The sequence below is a fragment of the Suncus etruscus genome, chromosome 17 (assembly GCF_024139225.1).
Source record: "Suncus etruscus isolate mSunEtr1 chromosome 17, mSunEtr1.pri.cur, whole genome shotgun sequence".
Classification (NCBI taxonomy): Eukaryota; Metazoa; Chordata; class Mammalia; order Eulipotyphla; family Soricidae; genus Suncus; species Suncus etruscus.
In genome coordinates, this window is record NC_064864.1 from 23171783 (window position 1) to 23198614 (window position 26832).

Here is a 26832-nt window from a genome sequence, read left to right on the forward strand (position 1 = left end):
ACAGAGGGGGTGGAAGTGGGGTGACCTGCAGTTCCCAGAGCTGGGAAGAAGCAAAGGTGGCCAGGAATAACCCGGCTGCCTGCCCCAGTGGGAGCACCACCCCATAGTTGATGACAGCCCAACTGTTAGCTCTGCCCTCTCTTGGAAACGCCACTGTGCTATCTCTCCGGGCCCTACTTTATCATATTTTACAAATTAATTATATTATAGAGTGCTTATCTGGGTCTGACCTATCTCATATAGCTTAATGCCCACAAGGCTCACTTCAGTGTTATAAATGGCAGGGTTTCCTTTTAAGATGGAATAGTATTCTATTTACATGAGACAAATATTGGGGCCAGAGAGATAGCACAACAGTAGGGTGTTTACCTTGTATGCGGCCAACCTGAGTGGGGCCTGGTTTTATTCCCAGCACCCATATGGTCCCCCCGCCTGCCAGGAGATGATTTCTGAGTGCAGAGCCAGGAGTGACCCCTGACCACTGTCGGATGTGGCCCAAAATCCAATCAGTCAATATAAATAAAGTTAAAAAAATAGAAACATATATGAGACAAATATTGTGGATTCACTTATTTATCCATTCATTTGTTGAGGAAGTTTAGATTGCTTCCATATATTGGCAATCAAGAATAATGCTGCAACCAACACAGAGATACAAACTATTGTTATGACACTGTGTTTTCATTTCTTTTGGGTCTATGGTAGGCAGCGAGAGTGCCGTATCTCTTTTCATCATTTAAAAACGAAGAAACTGGGGCCATAATGATAGTACAGAGGTTAAGGTGCTTGCTTTACATGTGGGTGACCCAGATTTAATTCTTGGCATCCTTTTTGGTCCTCAGAGCTCCTCTACAAGTGATTCCTGAGGGCAGAGCCACCAAGTGTGATCAAAACAAAACAAAACAAAAACACACAAATTAAAAAAGGAGAACGGAAGTCCCACCCGGGAAATGAACCCAGGCACCAACCAAGGCTCATGCCCTAAACTGGCAGGAGCAGGAAGACCAAGATCTGTCAAATTTCAGGGGACTATGGGAAGGAAAGTGAGTGACCACAAAACATGGAATATTAACCAAAGACTTCACCATTTGCAAGCATCAAGATCTTTGGCTTTGGGCCCGGAGAGATAGCACAGCGGCGTTTGCCTTGCAAGCAGCCGATCCAGGACCAAAGGTGGTTGGTTCAAATCCCGGTGTCCCATACGGTCCCCCGTGCCTGCTAGGAGCTATTTCTGAGCAGACAGCCAGGAGTAACCCCTGAGCAATGCCGGGTGTGGCCCTAAAACCAAAAAAAAAAAAAAAAAAAAAAGATCTTTGGCTTTGGGGACTAAAGGAATTGGTCCTAATGTCAGACAGTTTGGGTTGCAATCACTGCCTGCCCCAATTTCCTTATCTATAAAATGGCAAAGATGAGAGATTCTGAACCAGGTTAGTGTCTGATGGGTACATGAATACTGAGTTGAAGAATTAGAGATAAGTGAAAATCGGTCACAAAAAGACTGGGAATGCTGGCCATCGGGAGAGGATGGCCCATTTACCCCCACTCCAGCCCCACTCCAACCCCTGCACCAATTTTGGGAACCCTGAGACACGCCCAGGGCCTCACCACCGATTGGCTGGACCTGCCTGGGCTGCCCAATGGGAAGCGGTGGGTATGGCCTCCTGGTCCGGGTCTAAAGCTCCCAGCTCCGGAGTTTGTCCCAATCTCCCAATCGCCTCCAACATGGGTCTCGAGCTCTACCTGGACCTGCTGTCCGAACCCTGTCGCGCTGTCTACATCTTCGCCAAGAAGAACGACATCCCCTTCGAGCTGCGCCCCGTGGACCTGCTCAAAGGTGGGACGGGGAGAGTTGAGGCCAACAGAGAGGTTTAGAAGAAACTGGGAGACCGAACAGTGCAGGGAACTTCTATTCGCGCAGTCTCCTTCCTAGGACTATTGCAGGAAAGACCGACCCACTAGGTAATCCGAGATTCAAGGAACCCAGCTTTCATGCCACTCACCCAACTCTGCTCAAAACAAAACAAATAAAAAAACACAAAGCGACCAGACTCCCCTGAAACCGAATGAAGAAAGGAGCCACCTAGTGAAAGGGTTGAGGGTGCACTGAGCTAGCAACTAGAAAAAAAGTTGGGAGGAAGGGAAAGGGAAAGGAGGATACTATTCTGTGGGTACAGTTCGGTTCCTCCTCTTTTTAAGTCCCTGATAGCTGGACACTCCCTGGCACAGACTCTGCCCCCTTCCCTTCTAATTCTTCTCCCTGCACACCCCAGTAAACACTGGAGACCTCCTCTCAGGCCTGCTCTCTCAGTTCCCTTCTGAACTTTGCATCTTTCTATCCTGGGTTATCTTTGAAAAAGGGGCGGGATGGGGTTGTGTGTTTCTCAGTCAGGCACCCCCAGGCTCTAGAATAGAGTGGCCTGGATCTAGGGACAGAAGAACCCATGTGGTAGAGCGTGGCTTCTTTCTTTCATTGGCACCTTCTTCTTTTGTTTTCTTTGCCGGGTCTAGTTTCTCTCTCCAGGTCGCCTCTGGGGCCACTCACAGTCCTGCCCAGGGTTTGCCTCTGCAGAGAGTGAGACGCAGGGGTGCTCCCGACCAGCTAGTAAGCATAAGGGGTTGGTGGAGGTGTGTCTGACCAGAAGAGGATCAGAGGGTGTTTCTAGATAGGGAATACTCTGAAAGGAGAAAACATGTGGATGCCAGGGGATTGGCTGAGGCTAGGTAGTAGTGTATGCTTCTGAGGAATTTTCGTTAATTCTTGGGTCACGGTGAGCCAGGGAAAGACTCTGAGCAGGGCAATGCTCAGATCACTGATGTGATCTACAGGCTATTCAGAAACTTGTCTATGGCTTCATCTGCAGGAGCAGAAACTACTCATATTTGCAAAGGTTAGGATCTCTGGGGGACAATGGACTGGAGTTTTAGGGGGATGGTGTGTGTGTGGACAGGATAAAAATAGCAAAAATTCATGCTTCAGGAAAGCCAAAAAGGAGGGCCACTCTCCCCAATGCTAGTAGAAGTTGGTTACAAGGCAAGAGCTGCTCTGTACAGTGTCTCCACCTTTGAGCTCACAAAAAAAAAAAAGGGCACTCAGTCATAGATCGCTGTTGAGATACCTTGTCTCTGCAATGAACACACCTTGAATGTAAATCCAGGTTGCTAGGGATGGCAGGAGTGGTGGATAGAAAGTCAGAGGACAACAGCACCCTAACTGGAAGATTCTAAGCTCTAGGAAAGAGATATGTACAGGGCCCGGAGAGATAGCACAGTGGTGTTTGCCTTGCGAACAGCCGATCCAGGACCAAAGGTGGTTGGTTCGAATCCCGGTGTCCCATATGGTCCCCCGTGCCTGCCAGGAGCTGTTTCTGAGCAGACAGCCAGGAGTAACCCCTGAGCACCGGCCGGGTGTGGCCCCCCCCCCAAAAAAAAAAAGATATGTACAGGCCAGGGGAAGGTTTTCCATAAGGACTGGCAAAACTGCCAAGTTCTATTTTGCACCAGCTGACAGGGAAACTTCCTCTCTTCTCACAGTGCTCCCTACTAGCTTTTGCTATGCAGAAGAATAGTTAGGACCAGGAGAAGTGGAGAAATTGGGGTCTGGGCCATGCAAGGAATGGACACAGACTAAATAAGGGTCAATGCTTTCCTCCACAACCCACCATCCTCTGCAGGCCAGCACCTCAGCGATGCCTTTGCCCAGGTGAATCCCATGAAGAAGGTGCCTGCTCTGAAGGATGGGGACTTCACCTTATCTGAGAGGTAATGGGGTCCTGGGGTTGCTATCACACCTCACTGGACCTTGTCCTTGTCCTACCCCTTGTTTGGGTTAATTTTAACCTTTTCCTGACCCCCTGTTTTTTGGAAGATAGTTTGGGCCACACCCAGGTGTGCTTAAGGCCTTACTCTTGGCTCTTTGCTAAAGGGGTCACTCCTGGTTATACTCAGAGGACCATATATTGTACTAGGGATTGAACCAGAATCTGCCACTTGCAAAGAAACACTTTAAGCCTAGAACTTCTTTCTGGCTCCCTGTTTTATTTTATTTTATTTTATTCTATTTTATGTCTTTAGGTGTTGGGGATCAAACCCAGGTCTCTTGCATGTAAGATAAGTGCTTTACTAATCAACCACATAAGTTTTGTAGACAGTAAACTGAGATTCTCAAAGGTGAAGGAAAGGGTCCCCACAGTCAGGGCCAGAACCGAGCTGACAAGCATGATGAGAAAAGCAAGCAGATCTTTTACTTCTGGTCCAGTACTATGGTTATTGGTGTGAGTACCTTGGTGCAGAGGTAAAGGACAGAATCAACCACTCCATTCTGCCCCATAATGGCAACCCTGTGGTCAAACATTTGTTGCAGTGTCCCCAGGTGTCTGGGCTACTCCTTGGCTCCACTTTGAGCTAGAGTGACTCTAGCTGGTCCTCACAAGAACAGCAGTTCCCATGATGTGGAAACACAAAGGCAAATAGAATGATCAAAACTTAGATCAACAAGGAGAGATAGCACAGCGGCGTTTGCCTTGCAAGCAGCCGATCCAGGACCTAAGGTGGTTGGTTCGAATCCCGGTGTCCCATATGGTCCCCCGTGCCTGCCAGGAGCTATTTCTGAGCAGACAGCCAGGAGTAACCCCTGAGCAATGCCGGGTGTGGCCCAAAACAAAAAAAACAAACAAGGGTCAATTAGAGATAACTATTTTATCTTTCTATGATGTTACTAAAGTCAGTCTAAGTATTTATTGTGCTGTGGTTGGAGCTTGTTGAACCTCTGTACTACTGTTTAGACTCACTGAGCTTGGTGATTTTCCCCATCTGATTTTCCCCATCAGATTTCCTATGATAACACTGGGATAACACTACAATAAAATTTTGAAGTGTTGTGTGGCTGTAAGAAACTGTGCAATTCAAGTTTTATAGATTTGAAATAAATTTTGTGGCTTGGCAGTTTTGATAAGGTTAAGTTGTGAAGTTGGGCGGTTTCTGTCAGAGGGAGTGGGTGAGACACTGGGCTACTGGGATTTGTGCATAAAAGGGAAATCTACCCTTATCCATTCTGAGAATTTCACATAGGTATTAGTCTCAACCAGAATATCTAGGAAGTATCAGTGCCTGTTATTTTCTTTAGGAGCTTAGTGGAGGAGCCAGGCCATTTTTCTACCTGGAAGTTTGGCACATGTGGGTAGAGGCTGCTGGGTTTTCCAGTGTTGGGGTGGATTTGTGAGAGGGGCTCAGTCCAACCCCATTTTGAAAAATGTCCCATTTTTTAGCTCTGTAGGGCAGTCTCATCTGAGAAGATTTAGCTGGAGTTCAGTCATGGAGCTGGGCTGCTTTTGTCAGCGAGTGGAGGATGAGAGGCCAGAGGGATAGCACAGCGGTAGGGCATGTGCCATGCAGGTGGGCAACCGGGACTGACCTGAGTTTGATCCCTGGTGTCCTATATAGTTCCCCAGAGCCTGCCAGGAGTGGTTTCTGAGTGCAGAGCCTGGAGTAATCCCTGAGCACCGCCAAGTGTGGCCCCAAAATCAAAAATTAAATTAAATTAAAAATATAACAGAGAGTATAGGATGAGGCATTGAATTCCTGTGATTCATGTAGAAAAGAAAATCTGTGGCTGTACTTTCTGAGAATTCGATAGAGATATGGAATTCTAGATCAGCTTGGACCAGACTACAAGGGGAAAAGCCTCTGAGCAAGCTAGTATCAGATGTGGTCTGACTTTACATAATATGGCTGTATCCTGAAAACAGCTGAGTTTTGAGAAATTTCAGCTTTGATTTTTCTCCTCAAGAAAACTTTCTCTGGCCAGAAAATGCCCTGAAATTTTTAGCAGGACACTACTGTGAGATCATGGCAGATTGTACATGAGCTTGGGGATTAGATTTAGGAAGTCTTTCCACTTGGCTTTAAAGCCCATGTGTCCCAGGGCAAATCTCCTCACTTTCTTTTTGGTTTGTTTTTGTTTTGGGCCACACCCACTGGTCTCAGTGCTTACTGCTGGCCTTATACTCAGTGATCACTCCTGCTGAGACTCAGGATATAGAGTGCTGGGGATCGAACCCGGATTGGCTACGAACAAAGCAAACACCGTACCTGCTGTATTATCTATTGTCTGGCCCACCCTTCATTTTCTAAGCCTGACTTCCTTGTTTGGAGAATAAGGCAGATAGATAAGGCACAGGATGAGTAAGGGTAAAGAAAGGACTCTATAAAGCACCAAGCAAAGTGCCCTCCTGCCATCCATCATAACCTTCCCTTCCCTGCAGTGTGGCTATCCTGCTATACCTGACTCGCAAGTATAAGGTCCCTGACCACTGGTACCCCCAGGACCTGCAGGCCCGAGCCAGGGTGGATGAGTACCTGGCATGGCAGCATGTGAACCTTCGAAGAAACTGCATTCGGGCCCTGTGGCATAAGGTGAGGCTCCAAAGAGGGTTCAGTGATAGCATCCTCACAAAGGGGCCAACATCTCACCGCATTCTCCTTCCTCAGTCTGGATGGTTTCTATAGATCTGATTTTGATTCTCCCTTTGATCTGACTTTGATTCTCTTTTGTGGCCAGGTTGCTATGCTATAAAGTCTATTTTTGGTTCATTTTGTTGATCACTTTCCAATTTCTTTAAATTTGTTTTCTTTGGTATGGTGGTGGTGGTGGTGGTGGTGGTGATGGTGGTGGTGGTGGTGGTGGTGGTGGTGGTGGTGGTGGTGGTGGTGGTGGTGATGGTGCACTTTCCAATTTTTTCTTTTTTTCTTTTTGGTTTTTGGGCCACACCCCGTAATGCTCAGGGGTTATTCCTGGCTGTCTGCTCAGAAATAGCTCCTGGCAGGCACGGGGGGACCATATGGGACACCGGGATTTGAACCAACCACCTTTGGTCCTGGATCGGCTGCTTGCAAGGCAAACACCGCTGTGCTCTCTCCAGGCCCGCACTTTCCAATTTTTTAAGCCGTGTCATTAAGTTATTTGTGTAAGTCTTTTCTCCCTTCCTAATGAATGCTTGCAAAACTGTACATTTTCCTCTTAATACCTCTTCTGTTGTGTCCCACAAGTTCTGATCATTCCTATCTTTATTCTCATTTGTTTACAGGAGTCTTTATATTTTTGTCTCTGACTGACTATTCAGTAGTGAACTGTTTAATTTCCAGATGTTAAAGTTATTTCTCTGTATCTGCAATTCACCTATTTTCAGTATATCATGATCTGAGAAGAGAGTTGATACCATTTCTTTTTATGACCCAACATGTGGTCTATCTTAGAGAATGTCCCATATGCTTTGGAGAAGAATGTGTATTCTGCTTCCTGGGGATGGAGGGCTACATATGTATGCACTAAGCCACTCTTTTCTATTTCTTCAGAACCAGTATATCTTTGTTAAGTTTTATCCTGGTTGACCTATTGAGGGGGGACAGGGTAGTGTTGAGGTCTCATACTATTATTGTGTTGCTATTGATGTCTTTCTTCAAATCTGTTAGAAATTGTTTTAAGTATTTTGCTGTTCCCTTTCCTTATTATAAATGAGTAGATGGAGGCTCTGGCTCAGAAAGTTTGAGTGTTTTGCTCTGGGTACACTGTTTATAAGTGACAGAATGAAGGCATTGAGAGTCCATCCTCCTGGAACCTGAGGCATAGTACAAGGGTTAAATCATTTGTCTTATGCAGCTTGAGCCCTGTCTATGATCACTACATAGGAACCTCTGAGCATTGTCGGTGTGGCCTAAAAACCCATTTTTTTTGTTTGAAAAAAAAAAAAAAGAGCACATCTTCCTAATTACTTAAAATATATACTGATTAAAAAATAGTACATGGGGCCGGAGAGATAGCATGGAGGTAAGGCGTTTACCTTTCATGCAGAAGGTCATCAGTTCGAATCCCGGCGTCCCATATGGTCCCCTGTGCATGCCAGGAGCAATTTCTGAGCACGAAGCCAGGAAAAACCCCTGAGCACTGCCGGGTGTGACCCAAAAACCACAAAAAAAAAAAAAAAAAAAAAAAAAAAAAAAAATAGTACATGGCGGGTTACTCATTCCTAGCACAGTTTGAATAAAACATGCAGTGCTGGGTATCAAATCCCTGATTGAAGACCATGATTTCCATCCCTTTGAGTTATCTCTCCAGCCAAGAAATACTTATTTATACTCAGGGGTAAAGAGGTTATAAAATAGTCAACAAGGCAGCCTTCTCCATCCCCGATACGAACTAATTGACTGTTATTGAGTCTTTCTCAAGGGTTTCAGGCCATTTTATCAGATTCCCCTTTGATTCATCCAATCAAAATTTTTTTTTTCTTTTTTGGGCCACACCCGGTAACCCTCAGGGGTTACTCCTGGCTATGCGCTCAGAAGTTGCTCCTGGCTTGGGGGACCATATGGGACACCAGGGGATCAAACCACGGTCCGTCCAAGGCTAGCGCAGGCAAGGCAGGCACCTTACCTTTAGCGCCACCGCCCGGACCCCAATCAAAATTTTATAGGCTAATTCTGGTAAAGGGGATCTTTCTTCTGGATAGAGCCAGTTAATGGAGACCAGGAAGCAGCTCCTGCCCTCAGGAATGTGTTGCCTCTTCACCTACCTGCCAACCCCAAATTTGCTTGCCCATCACCAGGTGATGTTTCCTGTTTTCCTGGGTGAGATAGTATCTCCTGAGATTCTGAAAACTACACTGGCAGAGTTGGACGTGTCCCTGCAGCTTCTTGAGGACAATTTCCTGAAGAACCAGGCCTTTCTTGCAGGGCCTCACATCTCCTTGGCTGACCTGGTAGCTGTCACAGAGCTGATGCATGTGAGTACTGTGGGTCCACTGGGTAGAGGGCATCAAGGCTAATTGCTAAAGTCCTCACATCTCAGGGCAGGAGAGAAAGCATGGAGGTAAGGCATTTGCCTTGCATATAGAACATTGGTGGTTTGAATCCTGGCATCCCATATGGTCCCCCGAGCCTGCGAGGAGCGATTTCTGAGCATAGAGCCAGGAGTAACCCCTGAGTGCTGCCGGGTGTGACCCAAAAACAAAATAATAATAAAACAAACAAACAAAAAATCATAATGTCCTCACATCTCCCTTATCTATAATTAGGTGTTGAAAACCTTTATGGAGTTCTGTGGTCTCAGAACCAAATCACCATCTTTGACCTCATCTCTCTACCTCCATCTTGTTCTTTTTTTCTACCTAGGCTGTGGGTGCTGGCTGCCCAGTCTTTGAAAGACGACCCAAGTTGGCTGCATGGTACCAGCGAGTGGAGGAGGCAGTGGGAAAAGTCCTCTTCAGGGAAGCCCATGAAATCATTCTGAAGGCCAAGGAATTTCCACCTGTAGACCCTACCATAAAGCAGAAACTAATGCCTAGGGTGCAGTACTTGCTCCACTGAGCCAGGAAGGCTCTTTCCTTCCCACACTGCCTTCCCTATGTAGTTGAAGAAGTGCTCTATTTTCCAGTTTCTCATGGGAAGCAGACCCTGAGTAAAGAAGTAGCTTGTCATACTCCTGATGCACTTCTGCTGTCCAGACATCTGGACGTGTCTTAGTCCAGCTCATCTTCCATAGCTGCCTGAGATATAATGCATATAACACTTGAATTTGTCTCCTTCAGTTGCCACATTTGTTTTTTCCAGTTGAAGCAATAAAACCTGGCTCAGCTTTAGCCTCTGCTCCCAACTCTGACGTGTGGTTTATTTGAATTTCAGCTCTCCTGACCTGGGTCTTGGTTTTTATCCAAAAGACAACTCCCTTTCCTAGGTCAGCTTCCCCTAATAGTTGCCAAGGGTGAAATAAACAGGCTTGCTTTTCAAGCCCAAGGGGTTACTCCTGACTCTGCACTCAGAAATCGCTCCTGGCAGGCTCAAGAGACCGTGTGAGATTGCCGGGGATTGAATCTCAGGTCAGCAAGCAGCATGCAAGACAAACACCCTACCCACTGTGCTATCTCTCTGGCCCCTGATAATTCTTTTTAAGTGGGGTTTGAGCATCCATTCCAGAGAATCTGCTGTATTGAATCTTTGGGCTGAACCAGATCTTTGGTAAGTCAAAGTACAATTGTTTCAAGAAATCTTCAAGCTAATAATTGAGGGGTCATCCTGATAATAAAGATGCATGATTTGGGATATTTTGCTTGAGGATAGAATGAGTAACAAATCATATATTAAGAGTAACTTTAGCATGTCAGCACCAAAGAACTCTGCTTGGGGATAACATGTGACAGTGCTCAGGGATCACTTCTGACTGGGCTCAGGGAACCATATGAAGTTCTGGGGATTGAACTCAAGTCAACCACATAAAGACAAGTGCCCTAATCACTGTAATGTCTCTTTAGCTCAGGACCAAAAAACTTTTTAAACCATTTTCCACAACTTTCTCTTTCCAGAAAAACAAAACACAACAAAAACAAAAATGAAAATCTACCTTTGATTCTTTCCTGGGATGCCAAGCTTCTCCCAGAATCCATGATTTAATAAATCCTTGATTTTAAGTAAGAGCTACATCAGAGCATCCTCAGGCATCCTATACTGGCTAAAGAAATGGGTTTAATTCAGCTAGCAGGGCAAGCTTCTCAAGACATGGCCCTTTGGCACCAAGCACTGAACATCATAAGGCCTGCTTCTCTCTGTCCTGTTCAGGAAGGGCAAATCTGAGCTTCAGCTTTCCTGGTTAGGACTTAGCTACCTGGGATCATAAATGGTATGCCTACAAACTGCCAACAGAAACAAGAATGCAAGCTCGGATTGTGTTTTAGAATATTTTGGCTTCTGTGAGGGTTGAACTGGAGGGCAGCCATGGAGGAAGTAGAGGGATTGGATGTTGCAGTAATCTGGCCAAAAGTGATTTGTGGAGGAGGACATGCCACTGGAGGAAAGAAGGCTGGATCATATTCTCAGCCTGGAAAAGAATGTAGTGCCAAGCCAGGAAGATGCTCTCCTATGTCTCCTATAAGGCAATATAAAGAACTTTAGGTCTTCTTTCAGTCAGGAGTGTGGGGACTAGTTTTCCAATAATTTACTCCAAAAGGCTTACTCTGAATCTTGCTTGGGGTTGTGGCAGTCTTCTCATCCCAGGAGGCTTTAAGGATTGGGGGCATCATAGCTACAGATTTTAGGGAGCCTTGGAACCTTAGTTGGAGGAACTTTGTGAGAGTTGCAACCACTCCTTCACAAATTTCTAGGTAAAAGAGCAGCCCCTATCATTTTTCCCATGTGGGATTAGCTATGTCAGAACTATAACCCAGGTACTGAAAGCTGGAGAGGGAGGATCATTCTTTCCTTGAGTCTGGAAGGGAAGAAGGGTTCACACACCCTTCTCAGCCACCATTCTGGGCATAGGGCTTAGGGGAAGTTGATCTACCTTCTTTCCTCCACTTGTGCTCCCAGAATTTCTAAGCTGCTACTTTCTCAAAGATCCTCAAAGTGGGAATATGGCTTGGAGTAATTTCTGGCAGTCCAATCCGTCCAACCCTAAATACACTAGGACTTATGCTGGAAACACCTTTCTTGATGCACCATTTTTATCACTACTGTCTTCTCTGATCTTTCTTTTCTTTTGTTTTCCTTTATAAGACAAACATCCTTCCCACTGTTCTATCACTCCTGCCCCTTCCTCATGATCAACAAAGCTTTTAGTAACAGTCTCTGGCATTCAGTACTACTTTCTAAATCCACCATTCACAATGTCAACATCTCTCCTATAATGACCTAAGTTTTCCTCCTTCCCATTCTTCCTCCGTTGCAAATCATTTTCTAAATTTACTTATTAGGGGCAGGAGAGATAATACAGTGAATAAGATGCTTGCCTTGCGAACAAGTGCAACCTCCTGGCACCTGAGCCTGCCAGGAGTAATCCCAGAGCACAGAGTCAGGAGTAACCCTGAGCATTGCCAGATACCCTTCTCCCACCCTCTGCAAATTTTCACTTATTAGGGTTTGCACCACTTGCTTAACGCTAGAATGACTCTTGGTTTTGAGTTTTGTTTTGTTTTGTTTTGTTTTTGGTGGTTTTTGGGTCACACCGGCAGTGCTCAGGGATTATTCCTGGCTCCAGGCTCAGAAATTGCTCCTGGCAGGCATGGGGAACCATATGGGACGCCAGGATTCGAACCGATGACCTCCTGCATGAAAGACAAACGCTTTACCTCCATGCTATTTCACCAGCCCCGACTCTTGGTTTTGAAATACAGTTACTCTGTGTGTGTGTGTGTGTGTGTGTGTGTGTGCGTGTGCGTGTGTGTGTGTGTGTCTTTCATCACTAAAATGCCCAAGACCCTTGACCAATACTTTACTGTTGTTTGATTTTCACATTCTCTCTCCCCACTCTCCTTTCTCCTACTTTGTCTTTCTCTTTTCCATTTCTGTCCCCTTCGACGATGTCAGATACTGAAATGTCAGAAGGTAGAAAAGAGGGGGTACTGTGCGCTCCCTCCCAAACTAGCCTCAGCTTTCCACACTCTGAGAAAACCAGAGGAACGGGCACATTGTTCATTGATCCAAGATCCTACAGAGCCGTCCAATGGATTGGGGGAAGGCATGGCTGAGCTCGGGCTGTGAATGGCTCGAGGCTGCTGCCTCCGAGCTCTGGCAGTTTCCCTCCGCCTTGCCGTTCCCGGGTGGTCTGTGGCACCCCAGCTCTCGGCCATGGGTCTGGAGCTCTACCTGGACCTGCTGTCCCAGCCCTGCCGCGCCGTCTACATCTTCGCCAAGAAGAACGGCATCCCCTTCGAGCTACACACTGTGGAGCTGCTCAAATGTGGGTAGGGCGCCATGTGGGTAGGTCTGGTCCAACTTTATGCTGAGAAACACCCCCATTCTCATTTACTCCTGACCTCCCACCCCACTCCAGCTCCTCTGGCCTCAAGGTCTGATTGCACGTGCAAACGGATGGGAATAGGCCGCAGAAACTTACATTACTTATAATCGTGTGATTATCATCATTGTTTTGTGTGTGTGATTTTGGATCACACCTGGCGGCTCTCAGGGGTTACTTCTGGCTCTGCGCTCAGATCGCTCCTAGCAGACACAGGGGACCAACCATATAGGATGACGGGATTCGAATCACTGTCCGTCCTAGGTTGGCTGTATGCAAGGCAAATGCCCTACCGCTGTGCTCTCTCTCCAGTCTCTCCAGCCCTAACATCATCATCATTGTTATCATCATAGCATTTCTTCTTCTTCTTCTTCTTCTTCTTCTTCTTCTTCTTCTTCTTCTTCTTCTTCTTCTTCTTCTTCTTCTTCTTCTTCTTCTTCTTCTTCTTCCTCTTCTCCTCCTCCTCCTTCTTTTCTTCTTCTCCTCCTTCTTTTCTTCTTCTTCTTCTTCTTCTTCTTCTTCTTCTTCTTCTTCTTCTTCTTCTTCTTCTTCTTCTTCTTCTTCTTCTTCTTCTTCTTCTTCTTCTTCTTGTTCTTCTTATTGTTCTCCTCCTTCTCCTCCACCTCCTCCTCCTCCTCCTCCACCACCTCCTTCTCCTTCTTCCTCTTCTTCTCCTTCACCTTCTCCTCCTCTTCCTTCTTATCTTCATCCTCGTCCTCCTTCTTCCCTTCTTTCTTCTCCTCCTCTTCCTCTTCCTCCTCCCCTCCTTCTTTTCCTTCTTCTCTACTTTCTCCTCTCTTTCTTCTCCTCCTCCCCATCTTCCTCATTATTTATTATTATTATTATTATTATTATTATTTTGGGGGGCGTCTCACTCGGCCGCGCTCAAGGGTTGCTCCTGGCTCTATGCTCAGAAATTGCTCCTGGCAGACTTAGGGGACCATATGGGATGCAGGGATTCAAACCACAGACCTTCTGCATGCAAAGCAAATGCCTTACCTCCATGCTATCTCTCTGGCCCATTATTATTATTGTTATTATTATTATTATTATTATTATTACAGTGCTGGGTATTGAACCTAGTTCAAAACACACATGTAAAGCAAGTGCCCTAACTCTTAGCTACATTCCTAGCTCCAACTGTATATTTTTCAAAGAACCTGCATTTCTGCCAAGTGAATACAAAGTATTCTTCAAAATACAGGTTAAGAGGAAGTAGAGCAGGTGGAAAGCAGTGGGAGGGATTTAAGAAAGTAAAGAGAGAACCCAAATGCCTCCCACTGCAGGATTTAGAAGACTCTGTGTCCTTGTGTATTTATTCCCTAATTTCCTAGTAGGAGTAGACCCTTTTTTCTGAGTATCAGGAGAGGATTGATCACCTGGATCTGATCCTCTCTTTGCTCCTACCTATGCCTAGAATCTTTTCACCTTTGCAGAATGCAATGACTGAGCAGGCCTGCAACTAACTGCACTGGAGGGCAAGTTCCAGTGCCAGAATTCCTTGAGCAGGCTACAAGGGAGATTTAAACTGTTTGGACCTGCTCACCTGCTTTGGTGCATGTAGCCTCCGTTGTCTGCTACTATGCTACCAATTTGTGTTCTGGCATTGGGAAGGGACAGAAGCTGGACACAGAAACTGTTTAAAAGGTAGAATGGGGGAGGAGTGACTCTGTCCACTCTGTAGAAGGCCAAAGAAGGGTCAGAGTGGTAGCATAGCGGGTACTGGTACTACATATTGGCCCCAGAATTCTGCCAGGAGTGATCCCTGATTGTAGAGTCACAGGTGAAGGTCACACTAAAGGCTGGACACAATTATCGATGTGCCAATAGCATGACTCTAACTGGAAAGCTACAGGTGTGACACCTGGGCTCTTCATTAGTGGGTGAAACTATAGCATGGGGAACAAAGTGCTGATCTGCTGGGGGGGGGGGGTTGCTGCTCTCTGAATGGGGCAGGTGTTCCTGTCCAGAGAGAGACTGGATGGATGGAGCTCTAGAATCTGGACAGGTAACACACTGAGGAGGGAAATAAGTGAACTACAACAGCAAGTCACGAGGTTGACAGGGGCTGGAGTGTCTGTCAGATGGATGGAATTGACTGGGGTTGGTAGAGTGCCAATTGCAGTTCCTAATAATAAATATGTTCTCCCCCACCCACCCCCCCATATCTTGCCCCAACCCAAGTTGAGATGCTGCTTGGTCCAGATTCCCAAGGAGTTGAATCCAGGAAAAGTGTCTCTCTGGTGGGCTTTGTTGTATATGAAAATATTTTCATAAGATTATTCTTTGCCTGTTGTCCCACCTTGACCTTTCAGGTGGGTGTGTGTAGAATCAAATAATTAACGATGGGGCTGGATGGTGGTGGATGCCATTCCAGGCCACGTGGCTCTGCAACCCCATCCAGCCGGCGTCCCAGGCCCAGGTGAAAGGCGAAATCACTCACTTACAGGCGGGCTTCAGGAAGCATTAACTTTATTCATGCCCTATTCACCACATGTGTGTGGCCTATCTCATAACCTTTTAAGCATTCAGCCATTCTAGGCTACCCTGCGTCTTAACCCTTTCAGCCATCTTCCCTTTGGTCTCCATCCTGGTCCAAGACCAGAAACAGAGATCCCAAAGCCAGCGAGCTCAGCAGGGCCGAAAGGGCCCAATTCCCTCGGTCCAAGGCTTATCTAACTTTTCCAAGACCCCTCCCAGGAATGGGCCGGGTCTTGCAGGTAAGGTCACACCTAATATCCGGTTCCCAAGACCCCTCCCAGAAATGGGTGGGTCTTAGGTATCTACACCAAATCCAGGGTCTCACACCAACAGGTGTGCTGTTGAGAGCCTAATAAATAGTTTGGGAGAGAGGTGTTCAGGGTCCTTTGCCAGAGTTAACTGGCTGGCTCCAGGTGTGTTTTGGAGCTAGCAGCAGGCTGACAAAGGACTATCTTTGCCCAACATTTTACGCCTTAACCCTCCTGTCTGTGTGGATTATTTGCTGCTGATAAATATTACCAAGATCTCCCCCCCAAAAGGGGACAAGGGGATGGGAATCAATTTCTCATTCTGGGAGCTCTTTGCAGATACACAAACAACCAACAAAGGAATAAACAGGACCCAACAAATGGGGCAACAGGCTTAGAGTCTTTGATAGAGACACCAGCTCAGTGGCCTCCCTTTTTCTGTTCTCCAGGCACCTGAGAGTGCTGGAGCCTGGACACTGGAACGGGGGCTGGTAGATCCAAGGAGGTGCAGGGACCTCCCTAATGACCTCACTGTCTCTCCCACAGGTCAGCACCACAGCGATGCCTTTGCCCAAGTGAACCCCCTTAAGAAGGTTCCAGCCTTGAAGGATGGAGATTTCACCTTAGCTGAGAGGTAACCAGTCCCTGGGATGCTATAGGTCCTCATGGGGACAGTTACATAAGCAATAATGTCCACTGTGGCCAGTCCCAGAACCTATGCTGGCCTCAGGGTGAAGAAACTGTCCAAGGTGCTCAGAAATGGGGGTCCTGTACCCCTGCTTCACACTGCATTGAGTAGATGAAGCTAGGAGACAGGAGGACTGGCACACAAGTCACAAAAAATAAGCTGGACCAACTTTCAGGCTTGCTTACTGCACATCCATCTCTCAGACAGGAGAATGATAAGTATTGAATAACAGCTGTACTAGGGATTTTGACTTTGCTGTTCCTGCAAATACTGTGGGATAATGACTATTTTCCTGAATCAACACAACACCCAGAAAGCTTCAGAGGCTGTTTGCTGAGAGCACATTAGAACTAGAATCTGACCCCTGACATAGAGGCAGTGGACAGCTTCAAGTACTTGATCTCCAAAAACTCATACTCAGGAGAAACTTACAATAGTTTATGTAAACCTATGTAAGTGGGTTATGTTGCAGGTGACGTAAGTGAAGTGGGGAGATGAGAGGGCGTAGCCTCAAGAGGAGAGTTTACTGCTTTCCTCTCTATCCACCCCACACTAGGAAGTCCCTGGGAGGATTAGGACTGATAAATTCTGTAGATGTGATAAAATCACACCTATGAAGCCTTGTCCTTCATGTCCCAGCAGTTCCACTGAACTATCATTAGATTGTACCTGAGTCTCACTTGATCTACACAGTGGAGAAATTAATCTCTACCACCCAAGTTCTCAGGAATCTAAGGAACTTAGGTTGGAGAGAGGAGCTGCTTTTTTGCAGGAAAAGAAAAATCATTCCTGGGCTGAAGAGATAGCACAGTGGTAGGGTATTTGCCTTGCATGAGGCTGGCCTGGAATGGACCCAGATTTGATCCCTGACACCCCATATGGTCCCTCAAGCCTGCCAAGCATGATTTCTGAGTGCAGAGCCAAAGGTAACCCCTGGGTGCCACCAGGTGTGACCCAAAAACTGAAAAAAAAAAAAAGTAATAGTAATCACTCCTAACTCCTGTCCAGGCTCTTTTCAGATATGTCACTTTCCCTTGTAGAGGGGAGAAAATAATTTGTAGGGCCCGGAGAGATAGCACAGCGGTGTTTGTCTTGCAAGCAGCCGACCCAGGACCTAAGGTGGTTGGTTCGAATCCCGGTGTCCCATATGGTCCCCCATGCCTGCCAGGAGCTATTTCTGAGCAGACAGCCAGGAGTAACCCCTGAGCACGGCCGGAAGTGGCCCAAAAACCAAAATAATAGTAATAATAATAATAATAATAATAATAATAATTTGTAGAAAATAATTTTAGGACAATGGTGCTAAAGCCATAGTACAGCAGCTAGGGTGTTTGCCTTGCATGCAACCGTCTCAAAGTTGATCCCTGGTATTTCATATGGTTCCCCGAGTACCACCAGGAGTAACTTCTGAACATTTTGGGGTGTGGCTCAAAAACCTAAACAAAAGGAAAAAAAAAAGAAAAAATTGAGACATGATCAATAATAAGGTTAAAGAGTATTACTTAGAGATTATGAAGAGGAAAGAGAGAATAACATTTTCAAGAGACAACATGGGCATCTCCAGAAGGGAACCTAGGGTACCCCATAAAGTAAAAAGAGAAATTACACACCCCAAACTGAGATGTACATATCCCCTATAATGGTGAGTCATGCTACGACTTAGCAAAGTAAGTTTTATAGGTTTTCTCCAGAACTTCCCCCCCCCCCCACACACACACAGGAGCTTTCTGTGTAGATAAGCATCTATTGCTGGGAAAATGCTTTGAACTTTGGTGGTCCACCTTCTGTGTCTTACCACAGTCATCTGTTGGGAGTTTCTCCTCTCAGAAGGGGCCCAGTCTTCTCTGGGCAGGTGCTGGTGCCAGTTAGTCATTTAAGTCTCAGTCCTAAGTGTAGTAAGTAGATCCAGCCTTCAGGGCTAGTGATGAGAGGCTACTTGGATTTAGGGTTTATTAGTTGGCTTACTCCTTTACTACCTGGTATTATTGCTTTCCAGTACCTCATTTCCAGCCCCTGTCCCCTTCCTACTTGAGTAACACATAACATGATGTGCACCTTAAAAAGAATAATATTGGGGGCCTGGAGAGATAGCACAGCAGCATTTGCCTTGCAAGCAGCCAACCCAGGACCTAAGGTGGTTGGTTCGAATCCCGGTGTCCCATATGGTCCCCCGTGCCTGCCAGGAGCTATTTCTGAGCAGACAGCCAGGAGTAACCCCTGAGCATCACCGGGTGTGGCCCCCCCAAAAAAATTAAAAAACAAAACAAAACAAAAATATTGGGGCCGGAGGGATAGCACAGAGGTAGGGCGTTTACCTTGCATGTGGTTGACCCAGGACGGACCTGGATTCAATCCCTGGCATTCTATATGGTCCCCCAAGCCAGGAGTGGTTTCTGAGCACATAGCCAGGAGTAACCCCTGAATGTCATTGGGCGTGGCCCAAAAACCAAAGGGGGGGAGAGAGAGAGAGACAGAGAGAGAGAGAGAGAGAGAGAGAGAGAGAAAGAGAGAGAGAGAGAGAGAGAGAGAGAGAGAGAGAGAGAGAGAGAAATACTACAAGGTTAGCATGGGAATATTGTAAAGAGAAGGTCAAATTTCCCCTGAGGAGGCACCTGAGCAGAGACATGTAGGAGTGGAGATGCAAACCATGTGGGGAAAGGTTTTCTGGCAAGAGAGGACAGTGAGGCCAAAAGCCATGAGGTGGGACAACATTTGGGGTACAGACAAAAGGGTAAGGAGGACAGCATGGTGAAGAAAGAGAGCAGGGATAAAACCAGAGAGAAGCATATGGGGAAAATTGACATGTCCTGTATGGAAGACAGATAGGGCCATAAGATGGTTTCAAATGCAGGAGAGTTTTAGGCCTTTGAGTTTATTTTTTATTTGGTTTTGGAGTCACACCTAGCAGTACTTGGGTACTGCTTCTTGCCTGGCCAGATACTGAACCTGGCTTCCTGTGTGCAAAACATGTTGGAGGGGCCAGAGCCATAGTAATGTGGGTAGGGAGCTTTCCTTCTTGCATGTGGTACAATCTCCTGAGAACCACCTAAAATAAACAAACAAGCAAACATATGCTCAAGCCCTTTGAGATATTACCCAACTTTGGGTTCTATTATTATTGTTATTTTGTTTATCTTGGGGCCACACCTGGCAGTACTCAGGGGGTTCTGGATCTACACTTTGGAATCACTTCTAGCAGTGCCATATTGAGAGCGGATTGAACCTAATTAGACCACAAGCAAGGCAAATACACCCCTTGCTGGTAATATTACTCTTGCCTTTAGGTTTCTATCATCACCATCATCTCTATTATTATTATTATTATTATTATTATTATTATTATTTGGTTTAGGGCATCACACCCAGCATTTCTCAGGGCTCACTCTTGGCTCTGTGCTCAGAGATTTCTCCTGACAGTGCTCAGGAGTCCAGAATTGATCTCAGGTCAACTGTGTACAAGGCAAGTGCCTATACTATCTCTCCTCTTCTCTAATTAGATCTTAAAAGATCCATCTGGAGGGGGTGAGAAGGCTAATCACTAATCCAGGCAACAGTGCTGTTGCGGGCCCGGAGAGATAGCACAGCGGCGTTTGCCTTGCAAGCAGCCAATTCAGGACCAAAGGTGGTTGGTTTGAATCCCGGTGTCCCATATGGTCCCCCGTGCCTGCCAGGAGCTATTTCTGAGCAGACAGCCAGGAGTAACCCCTGAGCATCGCCGGGTGTGGCCCAAAAACAAAAACAAAAACAAAAAAAAAAAGAGTGCTGTTGCTCAGATCAAGGCAGTGGTGCTGGAGAAAGTGGAGAGTCTTTAGACTGAGTAAAAAGGTTTGCTCTGTAGGATTGGAGGTTATTCATGTCCTAAACGTATGAAGGAAACCCAGCCTTCAGGGTTAATGGCGAGAGGATTTTTGGGGTTAGGATTTATTAGTTGACTTACTCCTTTATTACTTGGTAATAATGAATAACCCCACCTCTCTGGGGACCACACTATGGCCTTCTCTACCATAGTGAGTGAGAGTAGTAAGATACATTTTCCTGGCTTTAGCATCTGTGATGGGGGCAATGCATTCCCACAATAGCATGAGGAAAGAAGGGAAGGTTGCCAAGAGGATCTCCTTAGGAGGGGGCTGTTGTCTTGGGTGGGTGGGTGGTGAACAACGTCAGGGCATGAATCAGTTTCCTGTGTCAGCCACAGTGGAGTTTGAGGGGCCAATAAACCCCCTTGTTCATGTTTGGGATATATTGGGATGGGGCACCCTAATTGCTTTTATGCTATTAACAAGTTCCAGGCAGCTTCCCCTTCCATTTTTTGGAGGTGGTCACACTTGGTGCTCAGCATTTCCTCCTGGTTCTGGCTCACAGATCATTCCCGATAGGCTCAAGGGACCATATAGGATGTCAAAGATAGAACCTGGGTCAACTGCATGCAGGACAGGCAACCTTTTGGCTATACTATCTACATGACAGACAATCCTTTACTCTTAAATTCCATAATATTTTCCTTTTCCCTCTGCATTATCATTTCTCATGATCAACCCAACTTAGAACTGTGCAACCATGGGCAGTCATCTGGCCTCTTTGGAGCCTCCTATTGCCATTCTGCAAATGAAAGGGTAAAACCTCCCATTCTGAGGGGCTTGGGAAAAACATGCCAGCAGCCAGGTCCTGAAGTGGCAGCAAATGACCTGGACATCTGTCTCTCTCACATTATGCCCCCCCCCCTCCAGTGTGGCCATCTTGTTGTATATGAGCCGCAAATTTGAGACGCCTGATCACTGGTATCCTCAGGACCTGCAAAGCCGTGCCCGCGTGGACGAGTACCTGGCATGGCAGCACACAGCCCTGCGGAGTAGCTGCACCCGGGTCCTATGGCAGAAGGTGAGCTTCGGGCCCGGAGAGATAGCCCAGCGGCGTTTGCCTTGCAAGCAGCCGATCCAGGACCAAAGGTGGTTGGTTCGAATCCCGGTGTCCCATATGGTCCCCGTGCCTGCCAGGAGCTATTTCTGAGCAGACAGCCAGGAGTAACCCCTGAGCATAGCCGGGTGTGGCCCCAAAAACCAAAAAAAAAAAAAAAAAAAAAGAAGGTGAGCTTCATGGGGGCTGATACTTCGGAAGAGAGGAGGGGATCCCTCCTAAGATGCCCTGGTGGGGTGCTTCTAGTTTAAAATTTCTGTTTGGAACTGAGACCTTCCAACACCAAATACTAGAGAATACCAGAGGGTCCCTAACCAGAGTTCTAATCAGGTTCTAATCCAGAGGGAAAACTGAATTAAAGATGGACCTGCCCCCACCTCTACCCCACCTGCTGTGGTTCCTGAGCTTCTGGAATATAATACTTTGTTCTTTTGCATTTACCAAGCTGCCTGAGAACATTGCCTTTTGCAGGAGAAAAGAAAGAACTCTATCTTTCTCTCTCCTCTCTCCACTTTGCTTTCACTTGCCATCTGGAAAGATGTTAAGTGAAAAAAAAAAACCCTCAAAATTAAGAAGACACAAGGCGATACAATTTATCAACATTAGACAAATGTTCGTTTAATTTCTGGGTATGTTAGAATTTTAAAGCCTAGAAAGAGTAGAGGAACTTCAGGAAAGGCCTAATAAGTTTTACACATAAAATGACATTTTGTGCTAAGAAAATACAAATTAAGCTTAGAACAAGGAAAAAATGGGAGAAGATCCAGGCAAAGATAAGTTAGGATCAATGTTCTTAGTATTAAGATGCTCTTGGAAATGTATCATGATAGAAGAGAAAAATGGACAAAAAAAAAAAAAAAAGGAAATCAGGGAGATGTTGGGATTCTTTTGATTGGGAGCATACCTGGTGGTACTTGGGGGGTCAGTCTACTTCTGGCTTAGGTCCTGCTTGATGCTGATGGGGGACCATGTAATGCTGGGAACTGAACCCTGACTTTCCATGTGCTTTGACCCATGGAGCTTTTTCCCTGGCACACCAGCAGAGATTTAATTGAAGAGAAATTCGTATAGGTTCTATAATATAGGATGTTGCAAAGACAGACCCAGGGAATGGTAGGGGCTATCTCTTTTAGAAGAGGGGTGGTATTTATGGGTGGGTAGACAGAACACGGAGAAATAAAAAGTCTGGTGGCAGACTGGTGAGAAAAGGAGCCAGGCTGGCTTTGGCCACATCCTGAGCTTTCTCTCTGCCTGCCCACCCACTAGGTGATTATTCCTAAATTCATGGGCCAACAAGTGCCACCTGAGATGTTGGTGTCCACTCTGGCTGAACTGGATAGATGCCTGCAGCTGTTAGAAGACAAGTTCCTGAAGGACCAGGCCTTTCTTGCTGGGCCCCTTATCTCTGTGGCTGACCTGGTAGCCATCACAGAACTGATGCATGTGAGTGCTGTGGGGTGGGGTGACACCCTGGGCAATAAATTATCTGGGAGGAAATGAGTGCAGCAGCTCATATTTCCCCCATCTCCAATTCTTAGGGGAAGTCATTTCATGCTCCGAGAAAAATGGGGTTCAAAAGCCCACTGCAGTGAAGATTTCCCAGTGTCTCTAGGGGAGAACCCCAGTCCATTGCAAGTGTGTAGAAGAGGGAAACTCTTCCCCTAAGCCAGGGCTACCTATCTTGTCCTTGATGGTGCTCAAAACTCTCCCTGGAAACCTTTCCCCATAGCCCATCTGTGCTGGCTGCCATTTCTTCAAGAGCCGCCCCAAGCTGGATGCATGGCGTCAGCGAGTGGAGGCCGCTATAGGGGACACCCTGTTCCAGGAGGCCCACGCTACCATCATGAAGATCAAGGACCTGCCTCCAGCAGATGCTACTATAAAGGAGAAACTGAAGCCCTTGGTGCAGGTCCTTTTGCACTGAGGGCCAGGGAGGGACCTAGAGAGTCACTACCAGTGCCCATGACAAAGACAGGAGTTTCCAGTGGTCAGCTGGAGTTCCTCTCCTGGGCAGTGAGCAAGTCCCTGCACATAGTGTCAGGTCCACACAGCTAACTCCACAATCAGGCCTTTCTCCCTACTCTATCTTTTGTCTCCTCCACTCCAACTCCCGTGGACCGTCTGGAAAGAGTTTAGTAAATGCAACGTTTGACTCTATACTTTCTTTGTTTGCAGTCTTTCTTTGTTTCTCTCAGTCCTGAAGTTTTAGGGCAAACCTTGAACTTTGTATCCATCTCCCACTCCCTTTCTTCCCAGCAGCTCCCTTCTGCTTGTACAGAGTATTCCATCATGTTCCAACCTCTTCTTTGAACTTCTATCCTGGCCCAAGCCCAGCTGTTTCCAATGCCTGCAGAGCCTCTCATCACCCTTACTGGGAGTTCTCCGGGGCTTTTGGTCTCTGCCACTATTTTGGCTCCTTCAGGAAGAATTCCTGAGTTCACAGTCCCAGGTTCCACCCAGGTTCCCCCTCAGCCCTACTCCTTCTTTCCCTCAGGGCAGTCAGTGTCATGCCTCCAGGGATGAGTACAGGTCACACAGGAGGCTAACCCTTGAAAAGCAGCTGAGAATAGTTTAGTGGACAAGGCACTTGCCTTGCATGTGAACAACCCAGGTTCAATTCCTGGCATCCTATATGGTCCCCCCAAGCATGCCAGGAGTGATTCCTGAGCACTGAGCCAGGTGTAACCCCTGAGCATAGCTGGGGGAGCCTCAAAACAAAACAAAACAAACAAAAGGCAGAAGGAGCAGGAGGAGGAGAAGGTGGAAGAGGAGGAGGGGGAGGAGGAGGAGGAGGAAGAAGAGGAGGACCGCGGTTTGATCCCCCGGCGTCCCATATGGTCCCCTCAAGCCAGGGGCAATTTCTGAGCGCTTAGCCAGGAGTAACCCCTGAGCATCTAATGGGTGTGCCCCCCCAAAAATAAAAAAACAAAATAATTAAAAAAATTATTGTAATTGTAATCATTCATATACACCTATGCAGTACCAGTTATATTTTCATTGACAGTTCAACTGATTTCACAACACTGATGGAAGTATGGCAACTTCAATAATGTGTTTTTAATCAAAGTCTTTTTTGTTGGGGATAAGACCTGGTTGTAAGTCAGGACTTACTCTTGGCTTGGTGCTCAGGGATCACTTCTGGTGGTGTTCAGGGAAACACCAGGATCAGGGGTCCTTCACGGTCAGCAACATGCAAGACAAGCATCAGATCGCCTATACCAGGGGTCCTCAAACTTTTTAAACAGGGGGCCAGTTCACTATCCCTCAGACCATTGGAGGGTCTGACTGTAGTAAAAACAAAACTTATGAACGAATTCTTATGCACACTGCATATATCTTATTTTGCAATGAAGAAACAAAACAGATACAAATACAATATGTGGCCCGCGGGCCATAGTTTGAGGACCATTGGCCTATACTATCTCTTGGACTTGACGAAGATTTTTTTTTAATTAATAAAGCTCATGAGGAAAAAGGTTAGCCCCCAAATCCCACAAAATGGTGTTACTCAAGCATCTTATGTTGTTGTTGTTATTATTATTATTATTTTTGTTTTGTTTTGGGGTTGCCATTCAGCCGAGCTCAGGGGTTGCTCCTCTTCTGCACTTAGAAATTACTTCTGGCAGATTCAGGGAACCATATGGGATGCAGGGGATCAAATCCCGGTTGGCTATGTGCAAGGTAAGCACATTGTTATTATTATTATTATTATTATTAATGCCTTTTCTAGGAATTGACTGGAGAGCTCTGAGTAATCATTGTACTGTTTAACCACAACAACAGATTTATGCATTTTATTATCTTAAAATTATTCTTGTTTTTGGGGCCCGAGAGATAGCACAGCGGTAGAGTGTATGTGCCAAGCTCCCGGCCAACCCAGGACGGACAGTAATTCAATTCCCAGCAACCCATATGAGCCCCCGAGCCTGCCAGGAGCGATTTCTGAGCGCAGAGCCAAGAGTAACCCCTGAGGGCGCTGAGTGTGACCCAAAAACAAACAAACAAACAAACAAACAAAAATTATTCTTTGTTTTGGTGCCCACACTCCTTGATGGTCAGGGATTCCTCAGGACTCTGCCCAGGATTGACCCCTGGTGGTGCTCAAGGGAAACAAGCAATGCTTGATCCTCTGCAAGGCATGCCTATCCCTGTGTTTACTATCTAGCCTGAGTTTTTAGGTTTTATAAAGCTTTGTTTATAGAAATAATAGGGTGCCATAAATATTGTTGGTAATCCCACAGGGACCTGGCTTTCACCCCTTGGCGAAAGAAACTTTGTTATAGGATAAAAGTTGGCAGCAGCATAAGAAAACACAGAGGTGGGTGTCTGTGAAGTTGTGCAAAGGGAGCAGTGAGCCTAAACGTCCTTGCCCAGTTCAGCCAGGTATCCTGATTGATAGAAGAAGCGCAGATTCATACACTGTACAGTCTCTCTTTGAAATGGTGGCAGTTCTGTGAAGGTGTGACATTTAAAAAAATTTTTTTTGGCTTAGTCTTTGGGCCACACCCGGTGGCTGCTCAGGGGTTACTCCTGGCTATGCGCTCAGAAATTCCTCCTGGCTTGGGGGACCACCTGGAATGCTGGGGGATCAAACCATGGCCCGTCCTTGGTCAGCCAAGTGCAAGGCAAATGCCCTACCGCTTGCGCCACCACTCAGGCCCCGACATTTAAATCTCTATCTCAACATGAGCTTGGAAAAGCACCATCTCGGCACACCCCCCCCCCCCCGCAAAATTACATGGAGCAGAAAATTGCAAACAACAACGATTGCTACTCTCACACCGTTATTACTGTATATATCTTTTTTGTTTTTTGGTTTTTTTTGGGGGGGCCACACCCTTTTGACGCTCAGGGGTTACTCCTGGCTAAGCGCTCAGAAATCGCCCCTGGCTTGGGGGGACCATATGGGACGCCTGGGGATGGAACCAGGGTCCTTCCTTGGCTAGTGCTTGCAAGGCAGACACCTTACCTCTAGCGCCACCTTCCCGGCCCCATACTGTATATTTTTAACTCTTATTCTTTTTATTAAAAAAAATTAAAAAGAAGAGCTTATTAAATTTCTGCTGGTGCTTTAATGAATTCATTGGTGATTCAACAATTTTCAAAAATAGATTTGCTACTGAACTTTTTCTCTTTTTTTCAATAATAATTTTTATTTTGACCAAAGTGGATTAACAAATCTTTCACAGTAATATTTTAGGTACATAGTGACATTAAATCAGGGCCAATCCCACCACCAATGTTGTCCTCCCTCCACCCCTGTTCTCAGCATGCATCCCATATCCCCCTCCTTTGCCTTGCCACTTTCTTCTTTCCTTTCTCTTCCATCTGTTTAGATTTTCTTTCAATCTTCTATTTTTTTTAAACATGTTGCTTTTGGTCTTCCTAAAACAAATGTATTATGATCAGTTTTGTCAACTATGTGGGGCATTTTCTTTAAATAAGTTAAAAAAAAAATAAAAAGATTTAAAAAAAAAAAAAGGTCGAGTTTGTATACTGGGAGCGGGGCTAGGCTCAGTGGGCCGGGCTGTCGCTGGGTCAAAGTCCCCCCGGAACCACCTGGGGTAGAACTTCCGGAAATCTGAGCTGGCCAAAGCTGTCATACCGACGGGGGTGTGGCCTCAACAGCCAATCGGAGGGGCTCTGCGTGCCGGCCAGCCAATGAGCAGCCGGCGTTGTTTTTAGCTCCGCCCCCATTCATAGGCCTAGACGCAGGGTTTTTTTGG

The 26832-nt window shown here is 46.3% G+C and overlaps 2 protein-coding genes across 2 annotated transcripts; both read left to right on the forward strand.

Annotated features, from left to right (window-relative positions):
* The first annotated feature begins 1710 nt into the window (after positions 1–1710).
* On the forward strand, positions 1711–9643 carry LOC126033761 (glutathione S-transferase theta-1-like). Its single transcript, XM_049790765.1, has 5 exons — positions 1711–1834; positions 3672–3759; positions 6261–6411; positions 8598–8774; positions 9163–9643. Exons 1-5 carry the CDS (start codon positions 1723–1725, stop codon positions 9355–9357), a joined length of 723 nt encoding a protein of 240 aa, XP_049646722.1. The 5' UTR covers positions 1711–1722; the 3' UTR covers positions 9358–9643.
* A 2963-nt stretch (positions 9644–12606) lies between these two features.
* LOC126033736 (glutathione S-transferase theta-3-like) lies at positions 12607–23030 on the forward strand. The gene is made up of 5 exons (XM_049790746.1): positions 12607–12718; positions 16051–16138; positions 20920–21070; positions 22373–22549; positions 22836–23030. The coding sequence occupies exons 1-5, from the start codon at positions 12607–12609 to the stop codon at positions 23028–23030; spliced, it is 723 nt and encodes a 240-aa protein (XP_049646703.1).
* The last annotated feature ends 3802 nt before the right edge of the window (positions 23031–26832 follow it).

Coding starts and splice junctions, on each gene's coding strand:
- LOC126033761 (XM_049790765.1), top strand. CDS start 1,723: ATGGGTCTCGAGCTCTACCTGGACCTGCTGTCCGAACCCTGTCGCGCT. Junction 1,835..3,671: donor CCCCGTGGACCTGCTCAAAG/GTGGGACGGGGA, acceptor CATCCTCTGCAG/GCCAGCACCTCAGCGATGCC. Junction 8,775..9,162: donor CTGTCACAGAGCTGATGCAT/GTGAGTACTGTG, acceptor TTTTCTACCTAG/GCTGTGGGTGCTGGCTGCCC.
- LOC126033736 (XM_049790746.1), top strand. CDS start 12,607: ATGGGTCTGGAGCTCTACCTGGACCTGCTGTCCCAGCCCTGCCGCGCC. Junction 21,071..22,372: donor CCCGGGTCCTATGGCAGAAG/GTGAGCTTCGGG, acceptor CCCACCCACTAG/GTGATTATTCCTAAATTCAT. Junction 22,550..22,835: donor CCATCACAGAACTGATGCAT/GTGAGTGCTGTG, acceptor CTTTCCCCATAG/CCCATCTGTGCTGGCTGCCA.